Source organism: Charadrius vociferus, unplaced genomic scaffold (assembly GCF_000708025.1).
Source record: "Charadrius vociferus isolate BGI_N301 unplaced genomic scaffold, ASM70802v2 scaffold455, whole genome shotgun sequence".
In the NCBI taxonomy this organism is placed as follows: domain Eukaryota; kingdom Metazoa; phylum Chordata; class Aves; order Charadriiformes; family Charadriidae; genus Charadrius; species Charadrius vociferus.
In genome coordinates this window covers 639,683-659,669 of record NW_009648550.1, presented here as the reverse complement: position 1 = coordinate 659,669, position 19,987 = coordinate 639,683, and the positions used below count along the sequence as shown (strand labels likewise).

Genomic DNA, 19,987 nt, shown 5'->3' with positions numbered 1-19,987 from the left:
GGGCAGGCTTCGCTGCCTCGGACCGTTCCCTCATCGTTCCCGCTCTTCGTTCGGGGCGGCTGGGTGAGAGCTGTCCTCCTCAAGACGAAAGTAAAATTGAAGCCGTCAAAACTTGCGATGGGCAACCCTTGTGGGAGATACCTTTCTCTGCCGTAGGTTTCCTCAGCTTTCTCCAGGCGCGCGTTGCAGTTTTGGGGAAGCCCTGTCAGCTCTCCCGGTTATGGCTGTTGGAAGGTGGCAGCGCTTGTCCTTTCCAAGTGACAGGAGCTGTCAGAGAAAGTTCCTGGTGTGTTTTTGCTGCTTCTAGCTTTGGAACCTTGTGTGGCCCCACGTCAAAGGATTTGTGATGCAGCTTTGTTGTTTGGGTACAAAATAGTACATAAATGTGTTTCCTGCAGGGTTCTTCAGAAGACCCATTCATAGAAATTCTGCTCTTGTCAACAATGTTAATTTGGTGGTTTTTATTTTTTAAAGTTTAAAGGAGGAGTCACGTAATGGTATTTTGTGGTGCCCTTCCCATGTCTTTGGCAAGGTTGAACCTCTTTCGCTAATGTTGCCTTACAGTTGAAGCCTTAACCCTTGTCTTTTTATTCTGAACACTGAAACCAGTTGAGGTATTTCACCAGTGAGCTATGACTTGCAGGGATTTGGGTGGCCTCATGTCCTGTTAGTCAGCAAACTGCAGCAGGAAAAGACTCTTAAAAAGAGCTTTTGTGCACTGTTCAGGAGAATCAGTGACAGTCTTAGTATTTGTTTTAGATTGTTCTTCTGAGAAACAAGGAGGAAAAAATGATGTGATTTGTACTTCTTCTGTACTCTAGCAGTTTTTAACTCTACCGTTTCAGTCAAGTTTGGCAGGTATGTAGGAGCCTCAAAGACGTCTTACGAGCAGTGAGAAGTGGCTGGAGGAGAGGCTCTGAAGTTAGTGGCTCATCGAGAGAGAGCAGAAGTTGAGCACTGTATCTTCTGCTGAGGAGAGGTTCTCTGGTTGGTCATCATTCATGTTGTTCCCCTCAGACCCCTACGTGCTTGCTCTTGGTGGTGTGAAGGATGCGTGGAGCCCACGTTACAGCCCAAAAAGCAGCTCAGGCCTCGCAGAGCAAACGTGCTCCCTTTCAGTCCTCCACCTGGTACGTGCACCAGGCTGAAAGACTTGCACTGAGGAACCTCGCTGTGGTTTGCAGCGTGGGTTTGTCGGCGGTGCTCGAGATTGAGCTTGAGATTAAAAGCTTTTTCTTGTGATGTTCCACTGATAGGAGAAAATATGCAGAAGAAGTGTTGAATGTTCTGCAGCAAGGAAAGGAGCTTTTGTGGTGGGAGCACTGAGTATGATCCTGAGCACTACGAGAAGAGTAGTGATTAGTCTCCCTTGGGATGGTCCCTTTGAGAAAGTTGTACTCAGTGAGAGCGTGAAAATGTATGAGTAGAAGAGTCTGTGATAGTGTAGCTTGTTATGGGCATATTACTGATATTTTTTTGGGGGATGTGTTTCTTACAGGTGTGAGTAACCACTGATTTAAAGATGTTATTACGCTATGATCTACTGCATTTAACTAGCTAATCTGAAAAAGAGATTTTTGTGGGTAATTGATTAGTGGTTGAAGTGCTGGACAAATCCACAAGTTTCACACTCGTAAAACAGCCAGGTCTTGCTCATCTGTTGACCAACAGTACGTGTCAGCTTGACATGCCCAATCTGTAGTTATCTAAGCTTTGTGGTTTGGACTTGCAAGTAGAGCAGTTCTGATCTCTGTGCCTGGTGGTGGGAGATGAGGGGCTCACGTTAGAGTCTCTCAGCACCTGCAGTCTTCATGTTTTTTGTGAACAGTATTGAACCTTTGCTTTGGAGTTAGCTGTGAGTGAAGGGTATGTGACTGCTCTGGATATAAATTCCTTCTATTCTGTAAGTTTATGTTAAAAATCTCCATAGTTAGCAGTCTGGTGGTCAGTTTTGTGTTCAACTCCCTCTGGAGACAAAAAGTTTACATTTCTTGTACTGGAGGTGTATAAAATACTTTGTTTGCTTGGTTTTGTTGATTTTTTTTGTGGGCTTTTTTTTCTTTATTAACTGTGCCATGTAGCTAAGTGCCTAAGGGCAGGAATTTGAAAAGGCAGGAGATGATACCTTACCTGCATTATAATATGCCTTTTAACTGTATATGTCTTACTGCTCATGTGCTGTACAAACAATATTAAATTAATGTCAAATTTCATTATAAAAAAAATCTGGGAAATTATTTGTTTACGAGATGAGGTTAGAATGTTTTGGGAAACTATCCTGAGAAAGATTGGTCTAAGAGACTGTAGTCTGAGCTCACAGACCTTACATTTCTTCCTTTTCCACCAGCCTCACTAAAATAAATGGACTTGAAGAAATAAGAAATATAGCAACTTTCTGTTAGTGTTCCACTTCCAGCCTCTCAGACACGCCTGAAACCAAGACATGACTAGTTTGAGATGAAATACTGGACGTGCTATGGCTCTTGGTTATACACATCTTAACGTCAGCATTATGTTTTTGTGTGCCTGTGTGGTACAGAGGAGGTTGTCAGGCTCCTGTGACAGACCTGACGGGTGGAACAAATGGAAAAATACGCCTATTAGCATGACAAAATTAATTTATGTCCCAAAGCAGATGGTACAGAAGGTAGTGTTGTCTGGTGGTTTTCTGTACTGATGCTTACTACCCAGTTGGCAAGGGGCGGGGGAAGTACACCCGTCATTTCTCAGGAAATATGTTTTCTTCTAAGTGTCTGTTACATTTGGAGATAGTGACCCGATTTTTTGATTAAACTTATTATTGAACATTGGTTTTAAGTGAAAATTGTTATCAATGCCAGAGGGCTGGGTAGCATATTAGCAGCGTGTTGGCTGAAGTACTGTGATATGACAGCTGGCTGTCTTCTCGTGGGTATGTTTTATTGCAGGGACTATGTCAAAGCAGGCTCTGGTTATGTTCCTGAGATATCTGCTTTTGAGAATGTCAGTGTAAACATTTTAGATAATACGGCAGTGGCTTTTTGAAGATAGTATCTTCATAGATATCATTGCAAGTGTGTTGTTTTTGCACAGAAGATGAAGCAATGGATGGTAAGAACCTCTCCTGTATTTAAGGAACACAAAACTTTTGGTATAAAGGCTCAAAAATAGTTACGTGTTTCTTTTTTGGTTTGGTTTGTTTCCCCCCCCCCCCGCAAAATGTGGCATTCCTTGTGCTGGCCAGGGGTAGGAATGTGTGTGTCTTACTGTTCCTCCCATCCCAATCATTTCACTCCCTGTCCTCAACTGCTTCACTCAGGCCATAGGGGCACATGTTCTCAAAATAACTGCTCCTGTTCTTATGTTACCTTAGAAGATGCCATCTTTTCTTCCTTTGTTTATCGTTTAATCCCTGTGATTTAAAAATAATAAAATGGCAGTTAGTCTTCTGAGATCCTACTGACGTAGGAGGATAAAAATCAGAGAAAAGATGATAATACGGGAGGGATGAGGCAAAGGAATGTATATTTCCATAAATAAGGGGTTGTGCAAGTACCAGGATCAATGACACCAGGTTTCTGATTGCTTCAGGTCCCTTAACTCCCTGTGTAAATTTGTCCAATACTCAAACTGAAAGGAAAGATTCCCTTGAAATTTGTGTTGCTTGTAACATCTCTCAAGTCTCTAATGCCCTTTAGTATCTCAGTTCCTGCTTCTGTGGGATAGTCTACCTGTGTAACAATACAATATGCCAACCAGAATAATAACAGCATTATTTTAAAATGGATATTCACTTGTGTTAGGTAAATACTAGAAAATTTCCTTTATTTTTTTTTATTGCTATAAAGATGTACTAACTTTTAGAAAAGTCAGTAGGAACTTTGTTCCACATGCAGTGTGTGGAAGTGTCAATAGCATGGTCTTTTTTTTAGGACAGACTTGAAAAATAATGGTTTTGGAAATGGTGGTGACCTACAGGTTTGGCTCGTTCACACTGGTTAATTAAGCCCTCTACCCTGTTTCCCAGTGCAGTTTCTATGGGACTTTTTTAGCATAAAGATGTATTTCTGCTCTTTAAGACAGTTTCTGTGGCTGTTCTTGAGTAAAAATATTCTTTTTTTTTTTTTTTATTGAAACATCTCTTTCAATGTTTTCTCCTCAGGTGCAATCAAAGTGTTTAGTTTAACATCTTTGCATGGCTTAGTGTATTTTCCTTGAATTTTTCGTTGGGTTTTAAGAATTGCTTTGTCATGACACAGTATCTTTTATGAACAGTGATGCAATAGGAAAAACAGCTACTGTCTGCTGTGGTTCTCCGGTAATCTAGATGATGTCACTCTTTGCTCATGCATAAAATGGGGTGAAGGATCACATGATCGTTTAAGTTTTTGTTTCATGAAGGTGATGAGCCTTTTCTTTGTGGCGTTGTTAATTTCAGAGTGTGATTTGTCTGAGAACTTTGTTTAAGGCTGGAAAAAAGTTAAGTCTATAGGTGGTCTCTGTAAACAATCTTTGGTGATTTAAGTTGGTCTCACCGTTCACATTACACTTAGAAATAAGAAAAGAATGGGAGCTTACCCATAGCTGCTATAGAATATGTGGCGAGCTGCCTGGAAGATGGTGACAACAATTAAGTTGAATTAAGGGGCTGGATTTTCTATACTGAATAATCTTAAGGGTGATGACCTTGTTTTGATAGTAGCACCAATTTTGTGCAGTTACCAAACCCAAATTGTTTTACAGGTTTGTGGGTTGTCTTGATGCTGAACTTTGATATTTGCTGGGGTGGGTTGTTAGACCATGTATGTGCTCACACTTGTTTTTGAGCATACTGATGGACTAAATTGTGCATCAGAAGCCTGGGTGCGGGCTGGTGTTTGAATTAATAACGTGCACTTCAGAGCCTGTGCTGTGGCACTTCACTCCTGGGTGTGTGCGTAAAAGCTGGGCTCTTTTCAGAGTTACGGTACTTTACGTGTATTTCAATCATGTCGTTGAAGACAGTTATTTAAATCCTGAACTGGAAAATGGCAATGTTTTGTGCTTTGGTGTACATGTTAGGAGTACTACTGCGAACAGATGTGGGATACCGCTTATGTCCATTGCTTTTATCCTTTTCTGTGTTGAACAGTGGACAAATATATGGTAGACCTGATAGGGCTACACACAGTCTTCAGTTTAGATTAAATACGAAATTTGTTACGTTATCAAGTGCAATGCTTAATCTTTTTTCTTCAAAAAAATATAAATTAAGAAAAAACATGTTTTTCATTTAAGTCCCTCAATCAAAAATGAGAAAAGAAAGTACAGTAGTGGGATTTTTGAATTATGGCACTGTCTTGGTTTGCACAGTTCTGTACACCTAGATTAATACAAGCTTAGTAGAAATTTTCACTTAGAGACATTCAAAAGTGAATGGTTCCAAACTTCTTGCTGAATTTAGAACAGCTGTTGTTCCTTAGATTTCATGTAAAATTTGAGGTGTTAAAATTATTTTAGAAATTGTTCTAGTTGGAAGGTTTTTTAGTAATGGTGTGTTTCCATGCTGATATTCCTTTAAAAAAAAAATAAAGGAAAATTATTTTCTAGGCTTTTATTTAGCATTTAAAGCTCTAATCTGAAAAAGGGGGGTGGGAGGTTGGTTGTATTTCCTTTTTGAAGGTAAGTGAAAATTGTATGTTGTTTCTGGGCTGAGGCTAGTAATAAAAGTTTATCATTAACCAGGGTATGACTGCAAAGTTTTCTCCTCATCTCCTTTAATTTTTTAGGTACTCGAGATGAAGAAAACCCATCAGGATTGAGAAAACTTTGTGTAAATAACATAAAGCCAAGTGACTTTGGAAGTTCATTAAATTAAGGGAGGATTTCTAACTAGTTAAATGACTGCAGTAACATTTGGTAGTTAACAGAAAAATAAAAGGAAAGCTGGTGTGCTAAAGACATGATTATTGTCCCCTCTAGATTTCATTTTTATACGGGGAAGAGTAATGAGAGCTTGTCAGTAAACTCAGGTTCTTATTAAATGGTGCCTGAGTAGTTTGTTTCCCTGACTTTTAAACTTTAGTAAGGCAAGTAAGGTGATTTGCAGTTATCTACTGAGCCAAGTGTTTCATATTTTATATAGAAGAAATATCATGTGTACCCTTGTGAGTGTCTCGCTCTTTTCTGTATGTTTCTGTAAAGCGTTAAGCAGAAGCATTAGCCAATGGATCACCTATCCTTGTTTGGGGAATGGAGTTAGATTATATATGTTTTTGAAAAGCCGCTGTGCATCTGATGGCTGATGGTGTTTGCCAGCTTGCCTTAGATTTTAGTGCTCAGGGTTTTGAATTTGCTAGGTGACTGTTTTCAACAGTGGTAATCTGAGAGCTATTTGTGAGTAAATATAAAAAATACAACATAATACCTGCTATCCAATCCCAACCTTGCTGTTTAATTTCCTTGAATGCTTATAAATACTTCTTCAGTCAATGTAATTTGCCAAAAGTCAGTATTTTGTCTTATTTTCTTAAATGATAAATAGTGCATGAAACTTTCACTGGTGTTTTCCATTTGAAAAACAGAAGATTGAGCCTTATCCTGCTGCAAGTTAAACATATGTATGGTAGTGATCCAAGTTACTGTCTTAGGCTTCCTTCCAGCTTTTAGTAAATCCTCTTGAGAGGCAGTCTGTCTTGTTATAGTCTCTGTTTGTCTGCGGTGATCACTTTTTGGTGAAATGGGTGGGAGAAGCTGGGTTGTGGGGAGAGCCAAAGTGAGAGCAGTAAAGGAGTGCATGAGACTCAGCTGTGGCGCTGCCTGTCTGGAGATACTTTCCCTCCAACCCGGCGTGACCTAGAGGGGACAGCGACTGCTGGAAAGGGTGTTGTCACCAGCGTGGCTGGTCCTCCTGCCAGCCAAAGGTTGGTTTAGCCGGCAAAGACATCTCTCGCCTCTCCTGTGACCAGAGGAGCAGGGTGAAGCATTCATGGTCAGTGCTGCTTTCCGCTGCTCAGCACCATGAACGTGTGCATGGTGAAAGAGGAGACATGGTGTTTTCTTAATGTATGCAAAAAATAAGGAATTTGGTAGTGAAGTGCCCCAGAAAGCTGTATCTCTGACTGAGCAATGGAATTATCAGATGTGTGGCTTATTTGTTATGTTCTGGATTATTTTTTTTTGAAAGTGGGCAGTGGTATCCGGATGACAACTTGCATGCAGAATAGCAGGAAAATCTTACTTTCTGAGTGAATGTCAGCTCTTAGGGTAGTAAAAGGGAGTATTGTTATTGGCCTCTTTTAAGGTTAGAAATTGTTTTCCTATATATCTCGCGAAGGAATATAAGGAACAAAAGGATTCAATAGGAAAAGGATGTAGCTGTAAGAATGCGTGCTTACATCAGAATAACAGATGAGTCACCAATGAAATGCCACATTTATAGAAAAGGAGAATTTACTTTTTTTGATTAGGCAGTTCCTTTCTCCTCCTTTCACAATTTAAAGGGAAAGTTTCCTTTTTGTTTAGATTTTAATGACCTCATTCCTTCATATGAAATCCTTGTAAATGAAAGCCTTGTTTTCTCGTAGAGTTGTATTTAACAGAACACATTCACAGAGAGAAATAATCACACTTAGCTTGCAAATTCAAGACTTGCAGTTTGTAGGAAACAAATATCATGTAAAAGCGTTTCCATCCAGTAATCGTTTCCATAGTACAGGCAACCAAACAAGGCCTTACAACTGATTAATGACCTCATTCCTTCATATGAAATCCTTGTAAATGAAAGCCTTGTTTTCTCGTAGAGTTGTATTTAACAGAACACATTCACAGAGAGAAATAATCACACTTAGCTTGCAAATTCAAGACTTGCAGTTTGTAGGAAACAAATATCATGTAAAAGCGTTTCCATCCAGTAATCGTTTCCATAGTACAGGCAACCAAACAAGGCCTTACAACTGAAAAAAAGGTACTAATTTAAAAAAAAAAAAGCCCCCCAAAACATTGTCCAAAGCTAAAGTCACTCTTTTTTCTGTAGTTGTGTGATAGTATTGGGTGGTCTTGTTGTAATAAGCTTTGTCTTGATTAATGAATGGGTTTCTTGAGATGTGAAACATCAGTGAGAAGATGTGTTGTTAGTAATTCTTGCCCTTTATCCTCTTAATTCTGGCGGAAATCATCTGTATTTTCTTGACCAAATCAGTTACAATAAAGAGCAAACAGATGAAGTTAAAATGTATCTTGCAAGTGTTAGGTTTAGAACACATTAGATTTTTTTTCTTCTTAAAAAAGAAACTTATTTCAAATTTTAGACCTAAGTTAAGGCTTAGGGAAGTGATGTATGCTTGGGCTTCCATTATTTTTAAAAATGAATTGGAAATATGCCGTTTTCTTAATTGATCTGCTTCTCAGATAAATTTAAGAACTGGATTTGCAATTTGCATCAGAAGTCTTCGCTGATGTTTGGTTTTTTTTTAACAGTACCTGCTTGTTTTAATGATACAGAAACCATTTGATTAGATAGCTAAGGCATGCCCAATCCTTTTTGCTTTTCTTTCCTTTTTTTTTTTCTTTTTTTTAAGGGAAAACAAATGAACCTAAGCCACACTGCAAACTTTCATAAATTAAGTCAAAATGGAAATTTCCCTATTTTACCTGCAAGGATGGAATCACAACTTAGTATATAGTATTTAGTGAGGTTACCAAGATTGTTTTGTATTGCATTTATGTCATTCTGTAATACTGAATTTTCAGGAAGACAACAATTTCCAGCTTTCTGCTGTTGTGTAATAACTCCATTTGTTCCTCTTTTCAGATATTGTGGATGGAAGTGACCTGAAGCAATTTTTTGAGAACAACTATTCTCAAATTTATTTTATATTCTATGAAAACTTCATAACACTGGAAAATAGCTTGAAACAAAAAGGTAAATTTTACAGTTTTGCCAGCAATTGTTGAGTCAGTTTTCCCTAACTGTTTTTAAAAAGCATTCTATTAGAGCTTATCTAATTATATAGTCCACAATTATCTATATTACGTTAATAGTTTCATACAGTAATTATTTTAATTTTATTATATCAGAAGAGACGAGCATGGTAAATTGCTCTCTAAAACGTCATAAGAAACTGAGAAAGAATTCTAAATACATTTTTATGTCTAAGTGTCAGTTCAGAAAAAAAGCAGTTCTTTTGTGTTTATATATGTATCCTCTCATCTTGTTTTGAAGTATTGAAGTCCTTCATCCTACAATTAAGCAGATGTCTGTTCAACTGAAACATTTGTCAGAGATGCACAGAACAAATCTCAATGTTGAAGATATGTCAGTAGGAATAGCCATTTGCTTGGAGATGAGCACAAGGACAATGCTTTGCAGATCTGGGACTCTGGTTGTCCCTCATTTGTAATCAAGAGAGAGAGGGACTGAAGTCTGGAAACGTCTTGCTCTTTTGATATTAGATAAAGGTGGAGACAAATATACCAAGTGCAACATCTTTTACTTCGGTTGAATAACAGCAGTGTGATTTTTACCATCTGTCTCATCCTCTATATTTATGGCAAACAATATTGTTTTCTGTCTTGCAGGGAATAAATCACAAAGGGAGGAGCTGGACTCCATTCTCTTTCTTTTTGAAGTAAGTTTTCCATACAATGAAACTAATTTTTATTTGAAATCTCATTGTCATCATATGCTTACTTACACCTTTACAACGAGGGGTGAAACGAAGTATCAATCAAAATGGCAGGAGGTGTCCATGACTATACAAGGAGAAAGGCAGAGAAGAGCTGGGGTGTGCATGAAGTTTTCAGACACAATAACAACAAAAATTTTATTATGTAATGGGAATGTTGGTTGAATGAATATCCAGAGTTAAGAGATTTTATCAAAATGACTTGAAAATGATACAGTAATATATCTGTCCTAAGGAACTAAGGATCAACTCTTTGAAAATGTCCTGTTTTTTTCAGTAGAATTTGGGAGCGAGTGATGAATGGTTGCATAACTTCTGTTAGGCTAAAGGTTTCAAAATAGTCTTTTTTTCTTTTCTTTTCTTTCTTTTTTTTTAAAAAATTAAGTAAGTTCTTCCTTATGTATTTTATGGAAGGCTAGTTCAAAACAAAAGTACTTTGCTATGCTTTGTCTATGACGATGCTTTGTCAGTATGAAGTTTAGTGTTATGTTTATTTTGAACGTGTCGCAGCAGGAGTTTGGGCTCTACTCCTTTCAGATGGAGGCATCTATTATAACTGCAGCATTTGGTTTTGCAGCACAAGGAAAATGAAGGGATAAGAGCTGTGAACTACTGCATATCAGTTTGATCTGAGTGTATGAATTGTTAATTTGTTTCACTTTTTTTTTTTTTTTTTTTTAATTCAGTGGAGCAGCTTTCACTTCCAGAAGCATATCCTTCCCAGCACTGGTAGTCATAGCATTTGCAGTGTCTAGGCAGGAAATGTTAGCTGGTTAACTTTTGCATAATCAAATTAGGATGTCTTTAATTTAAAGAAGAATAGACTGTGATAGATCGTTGTCCAAGGGACCTCTTTAATTAGAGTTGTTACCTAAATATATTTGGATGTGAGAAAGTATCACTGGACCGGATGAAAGCCTAACATATAAAAAAGTTTTTATACTGCACACCAGTAGTCTTAGCATAAGCTCTACCTGTCTCTGATGTCAGAGATCAGTGGTGCCTTTAGTTGTTTGGTGTTTTTTTTTTTTTAACAATTCATTAGGTAAATAATTGGCCTGATTTCTTTCTTAAGGGTAAATACACACATCTTCTGGTGATTTCTCTTTGTTAATCCAGCTACTAACTTCTGACTTGAGTATTGCATCATAGAAATGTTATCTTTATTTATATTTTTGGGGTTTTTTTTTGGTAGGGGTGGTAGGAAAAGAACCCAAACTTTCAATGGGACTCTAGAAATTGAAGTTAAAGTGAAGGTTAAACGTTCTCAACTCTCATCCCTCCCTTGTTTGGAAAAGCCAACCCAACCCAAAAACCTCAGAAGTATATGGCTTCATATTTTTGCATTAATGCACACTTTGTAGTGAGAGTAATATTTATACTGACAATAAGAGTGGCACTGTTTAGGCTACCATGCCTGTAATACAAAAAATGGCCATGAAAATGATGGCATGAAATTCCGGTCTCATCTTCTGACTTTTATAATGTAGGAAGTTCATCTTCCTTTTCCTCTTTTCCCTCCCTTTGCTCCTTTAACTACAAGACTACATTTTCAGATTGAAATCTGAAAATTGAATTGTTTTTTGTTATTTATGCTACTAGTAAAAGAGTCTGCTTTAGGATTTTGCATGAGGCAGTGTCAAAGAACATGAACTCCTGTAGCTGCTAGGACCATATTTGGGGCAGGAGAAATTTCTTCTTCCTCCTCCCTCCCCACCCGCAGCAGAGAAGGTATCACCACACTTACTGAGCAAGGCTTTGCAGTTTAGTGGGAGCTCATTAATACAGTTACTCTGTGGTCTTGAATAAGTAATTACATTTCTGTGGCTATGTCATTGAATGGAAAATAGCTAATGATTACTCACCCAGTTAAACTGAATAAATATGCATTCCCGTGTCTTGAAAATGGGTGGCTAATAACTGCCCGTTTAATACTGTGTAAAAACATCAGGAGAACATACACTATGAAGAAGAAAAAAAAAAGGCTATATATGAACAAAGTGTTGCTTTGGATCCTTATTGAGGAGGATTATATTATAGCCTAGGCATTGACAGCTTTGAGGAAGAAGAAATCGTTTAAGATATTTATGTGAAATTTGGAGCAATTCGCTTCATGGTGTTCGTCTACTGGAAGTAACTTTGCAATCCATTTATAACTCTAATATTTGATAACTTAATGCATTGTAGGAAAACTGCTTCTTAGAGGGCCTTTTAATGCACAGACCAAAATACCTTCGTCTGAACACAGGACAAGAAAAAAATGTAAATGCCAAGTAATTAAACATTCATATCCTAAGCCATAGGAAACAAGACTAATTGATTGTTAAGCTTGCCATATTTAATCTGATGTCAGCATGAGCCAGAGGTTTCCTAGAGTTTTCTTCTAATTAGCTAAATAGGTAATTACTTAGGATTAACAAATCCTGAATCCAGGTGCTGTGGGTTAACAGTTTAAAAATCAATAAAAATATTTATGAAAGGAATTGACTTTTGCCTTTTCTGGTATAGTTTGGTGGGTATTTTGCTGCTGTTCTTGAGTGACACCTAGTGTGTAAATTAAGCAAAGGTAACAAATGCCTTTTCCACAAATCCTCTGAAAACTAAGTTGACTCAGTTGTAACTTATGGAGGTCTTAATTTTACACATCAGCTACACAGCTTGGCCACTCAACAGTAACATCAAACAACATATCAAAGAAGAAATACTAATCGAAAGGGAGTAATGTGAAAGGTTAACAGTTCGTTTTGTAAAGTGTTTTTTTTACAATTAATATTACAAAGTTCTTAGATCCAATTTTATATTCAGCAAGGTGCTTTGGACTTGTCTTTTTCCAAACATATATTACTTAAATTATACAGCAACTGTAATTATTGGTATTATTTTTCCCTGTTTCAGCTAAAAGGCCAAAATGATGTGAAAAACAAATTTGCATTTCCTCTGGTAAGGCTTAGTTATCTCCAGATTTGTAGTATATTTTCAGAACACGCTAATATTGTTTCTTATATCGCTGTTCTCTGATTTTTTTTTTTAAAATAAAGTGTTCTTTTCTTGCAGTATCAGATACTGATTCCTCTGACACTGCATTTTTTTTCATCTGTAATGAAATAAGAGCAGACTGATGGTTTTGATATAATACATAGATCAATTTTTCTCCATTCTCTATAATTGTGCTTTATTAGCTAAGAACAGCCACATCTCTTATGCTGATGCAGTCACAAAATTCATTACAGTGATTTAACGTGTTCACTGTATGAAATATGTTATTCTTAGATTTTTTCAGATACTCTTTCTAATGTAGTAAAGCTTCCCAAAGTCACTTGCAGTAGCCGCTGTTGTTGCTGAAGTTTTTCAGATACTGTCAGTATAGTTCAGGTCTCGCTGCATTTTAGTAGACAGCTGAGAAGATGGGTTGGGTATTCCCGCCTCCCACAGATGATACGTGTGCTGAAAGCTTCTCAGTATGGATTTTTTTGCTTGTTTGTTTTTTACCAGTACACATTAATATAACATAAAGTGCCCTTGTGTTTCACAGGTCCTTATTTATAAAAGTACACTGTCTTTTATGTGTAGCTTGTACAAAAAGGTTTGCTTATACTGTAATTTCTTGATATCCGTAAATCCATGTTTTGTATGGAACTTCTGGTTTCATGAACTTGGTGAAAATGTGAGTGGTGAGAGTCCCTGGGTCTGGACACAGAGTAAGCACAATTTTTTTTTTTTTTTTTTAAAGAATCTACAGAATGATAACTCTGGAAGGGTATCTAATATAACGCATTCTGGCCTTGCTGTGATTATGCTTCTAGACCCTTTTATCTGTCAAGCCTAGCCTTCCCCTGTATGCCTCTTGCCCTGCTGAAATTAGGAGAGGCTAGCTGGGGTTATAAACAGGCAGAGCTCTCTGTTGTGACCTTCCTTAAAGTTCAGCAGCAAAATTTTAATGTATTATTCCTAGGTCTGATTTTGAGTATCATGAGTATGTACACAGCAGGTGGATTTAAATATTAAGTGGATGTAAAATAAAATATAAATGTGCTAATAGCCTCTGCAGTATTTGTATTATACACACTCAAATTCATGGTCTGCTTTGGCTTTTGTATAACACTAAGCATTTTTCCAGGGGTCATAATCAATAAACTGTTATAACTTGCCCACCCATACTTTGAGCTCTTTATTAAAACCACTAGCTACTGCTACAAAATAAAGTATTGTTGTCCTTAGAAGCACATCTAAATATAAACTACAAATGGCCCCATACTCAGAAGTTTAAGATGTGATGTAAATCCATTGACACATGAATTGGCCAGCTACCAGAATGTGAATGTAACGATTACAGAAGCAGCTGTATAGCCTAAATTTATTACTGCAGATGTGCCCAAGTTACTTGTTGTGCAAATGATAATTCAGTATAGGTTTATAATTGGCTATAGTCTGTTAGGAACCCTTTTCAAAAGTTGATTACAGACCATATGCAGTAGATACACTACCTCTGTCAGAGCAACACCTGCTGGTGGGTGATCAGATAGCTCTGTGCGCTGACGCAGATTAGGAATATATGCTTCTTTTTTAGTATTGCCTAGTAATGCACATAAATATAACTTTTAAAATGTATAACTTTGGTTTATTCTGGATTAAGATTGCTGTGGATATTTTAAATATCAAATAATTCCACCACATTGTAGGTTTGCTTTATATAGACTACTGTGCAAATTGGATATATTGGTTAAGCAGTTTAAAACAAATGTCAAAGCCAGTGGTGATTTTTAGCAGGTCATTTTCAATTTCATAAAGACCTGCATCAGTGAAACTTTCGGTACTTTTGGATTTGTAACTTTCTTAGAAGACTTTAGTGCTCTGTTGCTATTTTTTATGAATGTGCAAAAGGATCTTAGGATTGTTTGCTTATTTTAGGATGCTGCTCCTAATTACTTGCTACATTTTGAATAAAACTGAGTAAACTTGAGTTCTGCAGAAATTCATTGTGTATTGAAACTGGCCAATGTGAAAAGTACTTCTAAAATTCTTTACAAGGAATAATCAAGTCAAGTAATTGTTGAGTTCTTATTGCCACAGGTTGTGGTTTCTCATTTCTTGGGGTTATCCCTTTTATTTAACTTTTCCCCTTTATTTAACTTTCTTGTTACTATTTGCATTTTCCTCATGTCTGTACAGCTCAGTGTCTTAATTTCCCCATCTGCAGATTATCTTACACTTGAAGTCAAATTGCCATTAAGAGTCGCAGCTTTAAATTCAGGTTGTAGGTTCTGTTGCAGGTTTTCAGTTGGTTCCCTGTGCCTACTGTGATCACCAGTTCCACTGTTTAACCTCAAGTCTGTCACACAGACTTGGTTGGCTGACTCTTAAGCTCAATAGAGTAAAAATGGCTTATTTGTTTTATAACAACAAAATTGCATACAGCCCTTCTTTCCTACACATAGAAAATTACTTTTTGAACCATTTACAGTTTATTCTGTCATAATTCTAATTGGTTCCTCTATTATTGCTCTTAAAATAACATTGGTGTTATTCTTACAGCATTCTGTTGTAAATTCTAACTATAAGTTGCATATGTTTAACTTCAGAGATCTTACTGTTTAATGTTATGCCCTGGGCAAGAGTAAGTGTCTTGCATGCTGTGGGCAGACATTTTCCCTCAATGAGTAGCGGTAAATAATTTATTGATGCAATAAATGGAGAATGCCTTTATTTAGATTGAACTGCTGCAGGCATACTAACTTGATCAGGCTCTTGTGTTTGTCTAGAGCAGTGAATAGTAGCTGGAAAACTTCTAAATTACTGCATATTTTAGTAGTTGAACACTGAAACTCTTGTGGAGATACCACCGAACAGTACTTGAACGTAGAGGCACAGGAGAGTTATTCTACGTTTGACTTGGCTTAAAGTAGATCCACCTGCTGCTGACTAATAGAAACTCCTTATCATGTACAGGTTGTAGCGAAAAAGCTGTGTTTTTCTCAGAATCCATTCTCTCGGAATGAACACTATTCAGAATTTGTCACCACCGTTGCCTCTGAGAGCGTGTTCATTCAGCAAGAATACATTTGTTTTTGTTGATGTTTAATAAGGGACTCTGCATGGCATGTTACAGAACAGCTGCTTGTAGCTCTGGAAGGCAGAACAACGCTGATAGTCTCACTTTCATGTAAGTTAAGCTGGAAAATATTCAGGCAGTAGGGATCTTCAGTGTAAGATTTCATAACAGCCTTAGCTTTCTTGATGTTCTACAACAGGGTAGCGCAGCACACAGTGATAGGCAGAAAGCTACCAATTGTGATATGATCCAACAAAGTCGGCAAAAATAAAAGGCTTTTTAAAAGAAATTGCATTATTGGTTAAGTCAGAGTGAATCTGTTGAAATACAAACCTTGGCATTTTTTATTTTACTTTGATAAAAGAGAGAGATATATCTTTCAAAAAGCAACATCCTGTGTAAACTAAGATTTAAACTTAACATTATTCCTAGTCATGCAGGAAGTCCAGAAGAAAAAGAACTATGGATAATCAGTTAAAAGAACTGACAGATACCCTGATGTGTTGATCAGTAGTAATACCTAATTTCTATTTCAAGTGTGCTATAATGGATTACCATATAGATGCAGCAAAGCACTAAGCATTAAATAGATCTATGTGTTTTCTGAAAAAGCAATATTATTTCGCACTGTGGGGTTTCTTAAAATTTTTCTTATTAGTGTACTGTGAAACTAGAAACAAGATGTCAATAGCCGGTTTGGATTCACAGCGGTATTGCTGAAAGTCTAGGCTGGAGTGGAAGAAACTATCATTTGTTTTATAGGAATAGCAATATGTGTTTTTTAGAACACCAGGGGTTGGGAGGGTGTAGAAGATGTTCTTGGAAATGCTAAGTTGAAAGGACAACTGGAGCTTGTTCATGACTTACGCAACCTTATGTCGCGCTGTAACACTATCTTAGTCAGGGGACTCTATCCACACATGGGAAAATTACAAGTTAAAAGGCATTCTAGCTGTAACTTTGAATTAACCTCGGATGTTTTTATTTAATAGTGTAGACTTTTAACCATGACAATTTATTTTTGCATTGCAGGAGCAAATGTGGACAGTGAATTTAGATTATTTATGTTGATTCTCATCTGCTGCAAAGCTTTCATGTTTTCAGTAGGTAGCAATCTAATTTGCTTTTTGAAAATGACCTTTCTTCTTTGTTTGGTAGTACTATGCAGGTGATTAATCGCATCTTTTGCATTTTTTTCAAAGTGCATCCATATATATTTCCCCCCACCAAGGATTTGAGATGCTGAAAAGGAGAACGGCATGGGAAGTGACTTAAGTGTCTCAATTTTTGCTATATGAAAAGACATGGAAGCTTTCCTCAGATAGGAACTCTCTCCTCATACTATTTATTTCAACCCTCGCATTGTTTTGATTCAGTCACCTGACACAGGTGTTTGATTCTGTCTTTTTTTAAAGAAAAAATACTGTAAGCGTGTTCTTTTCTTCCCCAACCCTCCCAGCTTCATGCAATTTAGAGTTTAAGCTTGCTTTTCCTTGTGGTGGTTGTACTCTGCAGCAGCATTTGTTTTCCAGGTTTTCTCTGGGCACAACCTAAAATTCACTACCACTTGGATGTGAAAGTTGTTATTAAGTTCTTTTTTAAAATGGTTCTTCACTATGCAGCTTTGCCACCTTATCAGCTTACGCAGCTTATACCTTATCGTTCACTTTCTGGCGTGAACTTTGTGTTCAAGTTTAGGTGAAATTGTGTAATGTATAAGATACTGCCTTTACTGTGTGCCATTGTGCCTCTGGCTTTTCCCATATAATGTTTAAAGTGATTTGCATCTTGTAGACAGAGTGTAGTAAAACCCAGCTTCCGTCAATGTGCTATTGTGTTTTGAAACAACTAACAAGTGGTGGTTATTCATTTTTGATCCTGAATCAGCTGGGATGTGTGAACTGTGAAGTTACTCTAAGAACATTGCTGAAGCTCTTGGGAAATATGTGCTGTTTCTTTTGGCAACTGAGGAAAATTTATTTGTACATCATCAGATTACTTTCACAAATTTTCATTCCTAACACATGAGTATGCCATGCCTGGTGTTTAAGTATACATCAGACATTCAGTGAAGTAGACATATATTTTCTAAATATAATTTTTGTTTGGCAGTAAAGCATTTTACTGTAATATCTGAAATACACTAACATAGGCGTTTTCGCCAGGAGTATTGCCAGATTCTGACAAATTTCTAATGAAAGGTTCTGATGCAGAAGTTGTGCTTGATTTTTTTGAAGTTTAATATAATATTTTCTCAAAAGTTAGTGTTTTGAAACAAATGAGAGAGAATTTACATCCAAAGACAAGCTTGAAGGTATCTTGTTAGTGTGGCTTGTAAAAGGAAATTGGTTTTGCTCTAGCGATGTACTGTGCTTCTTATAATGATTTAAATGATATGTTTTTGTCTGGTTTTCCATAATAAATGTAAAGAGGTAATGAAGGTTCCTCCCTGTAGTGTATTCTGATACTTGAATCCAGACAGTTTTTTTTGTTGCCAGGTTGTCTTAAGGTTTTGTTTAACGGAACTTTTCCTCATGTGCTTTGGGCATGTGGTGTGTGATCAGCCTAACGTGTACCTGGATACAGACCAAATTCTGCATGCAGAGTGCCACCACTTTTGCAGTGACTTGAAGTATTCATGGTTTAGGTCAGAAGCTCCTTTCTGCCCTGTGCCAAGTTAGGTAAAGATTAATGTCAGAAATAGTTTTGAGAAGTGGTAGGCTGCTAGTATTTTAATGTTTAGATGGATAATGATAATTCTTTGTCTGTGGATCCTGCAATCTGGTTGGCAGAAACGTGGTCCTTAACTAACAGGTAAAGCCCAAATGTGAATCATGGCCTCATTTTTAGCCAGTCAGATCCTTCATCCCAAGCGCGTTCCTCTTGCCCATGGACAGGGAGCTAGACCTCTGGCCACCAGCTGCCCGCTCCTTCAGTCCCTGCTGCCACGGTGTCCTGGGGAGGGAGCTGTGGGAGTAACGCTGGAACAAAATACACTGAGAACGTAGAAGAGATGTGCCCAATTTATATTTTTATTCTAGGTAAACTTTTAGAAATGCTAAATACTATTTGGGGAGGTGGTAAAGATGTGAAAGAAGACCAGTCTGTCTGTGTGACCTGAGGTCTAGTTCCCTAAGTCTGTGAACTTGTCATGACTTCCATCTTCTGCCATGGAGAAAGGAATGTTCCATTTTCAAAAAGACTCTATTCTGAGTGTTGTATATAATTTCTGAAGCACTTTGTTGTCAAAAATTAAAAAAAAGTCTGTCTTATTCCATCTCTTGAGCATACTGTTTTTAACAGCAATAATGATTCATGTGTTGGCCATCTCTGAAGGATTGCCTAAAATGCCAATTCTTGCTTTCTTGGCTGTGGTGCTTTATTTCCTCTTGTGAGCTTTTATGTGCAAAAGACCAACAAATGGGTCACCGTTGCTTAAATGACTTGTCATTCATTTTGCATCCTGCATGTAGTATTTCTGGAAACTTAATGGCGCTTTGTTGTGCAAAAGTTTGTTCCAGTGATTTTGTTTGATAATTAGAAGGAACTCTGACTGTTAGTCACTTGTAACATCATGTAATTTTATTTCCAAAAGTAGATGTTGAAAACTAGTTTCTCATTAAATATATCTTCTTAATTTCATATTTCAATGGCTGAAGAGTTGTAAGATCCAGGCACATTTTTCTGTGAAATCTACGTGAAACTGTTTGTTCTCTCACTTTTTTTGAGAGGCTGAGCAGCAATAAGTTAGCTGTCCTGTGCTACTAATACACCTACTTGCCAAGCCCTAGTCTGTGCTACTTATAGTTTGAAAAAGAGAAAATAAGGAAAAAAAAGATGCCTTGGAGCCTGTTAAATTGAAGTAGTTTTAAAAGACATATTTATCCAAGTAAGCCCCCCAAATAGTTTTATCCAGATTATTTAATAGCATTACTGTCCACTAAACTGACAAAGAACAACGTTCGGTAGCCCCAACTGTTCTTTACAACTAAGATTATAAGACTCCATTCAGGAAAGCACTTAAGCATATGTTTAAATTGCTTTGCTTTGTTACTGCCCTGTAGTGCAACAGAACTAAGGGGGAATGGGTTTGACCACAACCTCTTTCTTTGTTTGATCTGCCTCTGTTAGGATCAGTCCAAAACTACAGAGGCAAGCCACTACATATTATTCCACATAAGTGCTTTATTAACTGCATGTGCTGTGAATTAAATTAGTCTAGCTTTGTGTAATTTGGCTCGGTTTCACTCACCAGCTGAAAAAGCAGGTAAATCATCTCACAGTAAAAGTAACT

At 37.2% G+C, this 19,987-nt stretch overlaps 1 protein-coding gene across 1 annotated transcript in view; it reads left to right on the top strand.

Moving 5' to 3' along the window:
* Positions 1-19,987, top strand: part of RALGAPA2 (Ral GTPase activating protein, alpha subunit 2 (catalytic)) — a 144,126-nt gene that overhangs the window by 10,870 nt on the left and 113,269 nt on the right. Inside the window, exons 2-3 of the mRNA XM_009886048.1 lie at positions 8,771-8,881; positions 9,538-9,587. Coding sequence (XP_009884350.1) covers positions 8,771-8,881; positions 9,538-9,587 — 161 coding nt within the window. The remainder of the gene's footprint in view (positions 1-8,770; positions 8,882-9,537; positions 9,588-19,987) is intronic.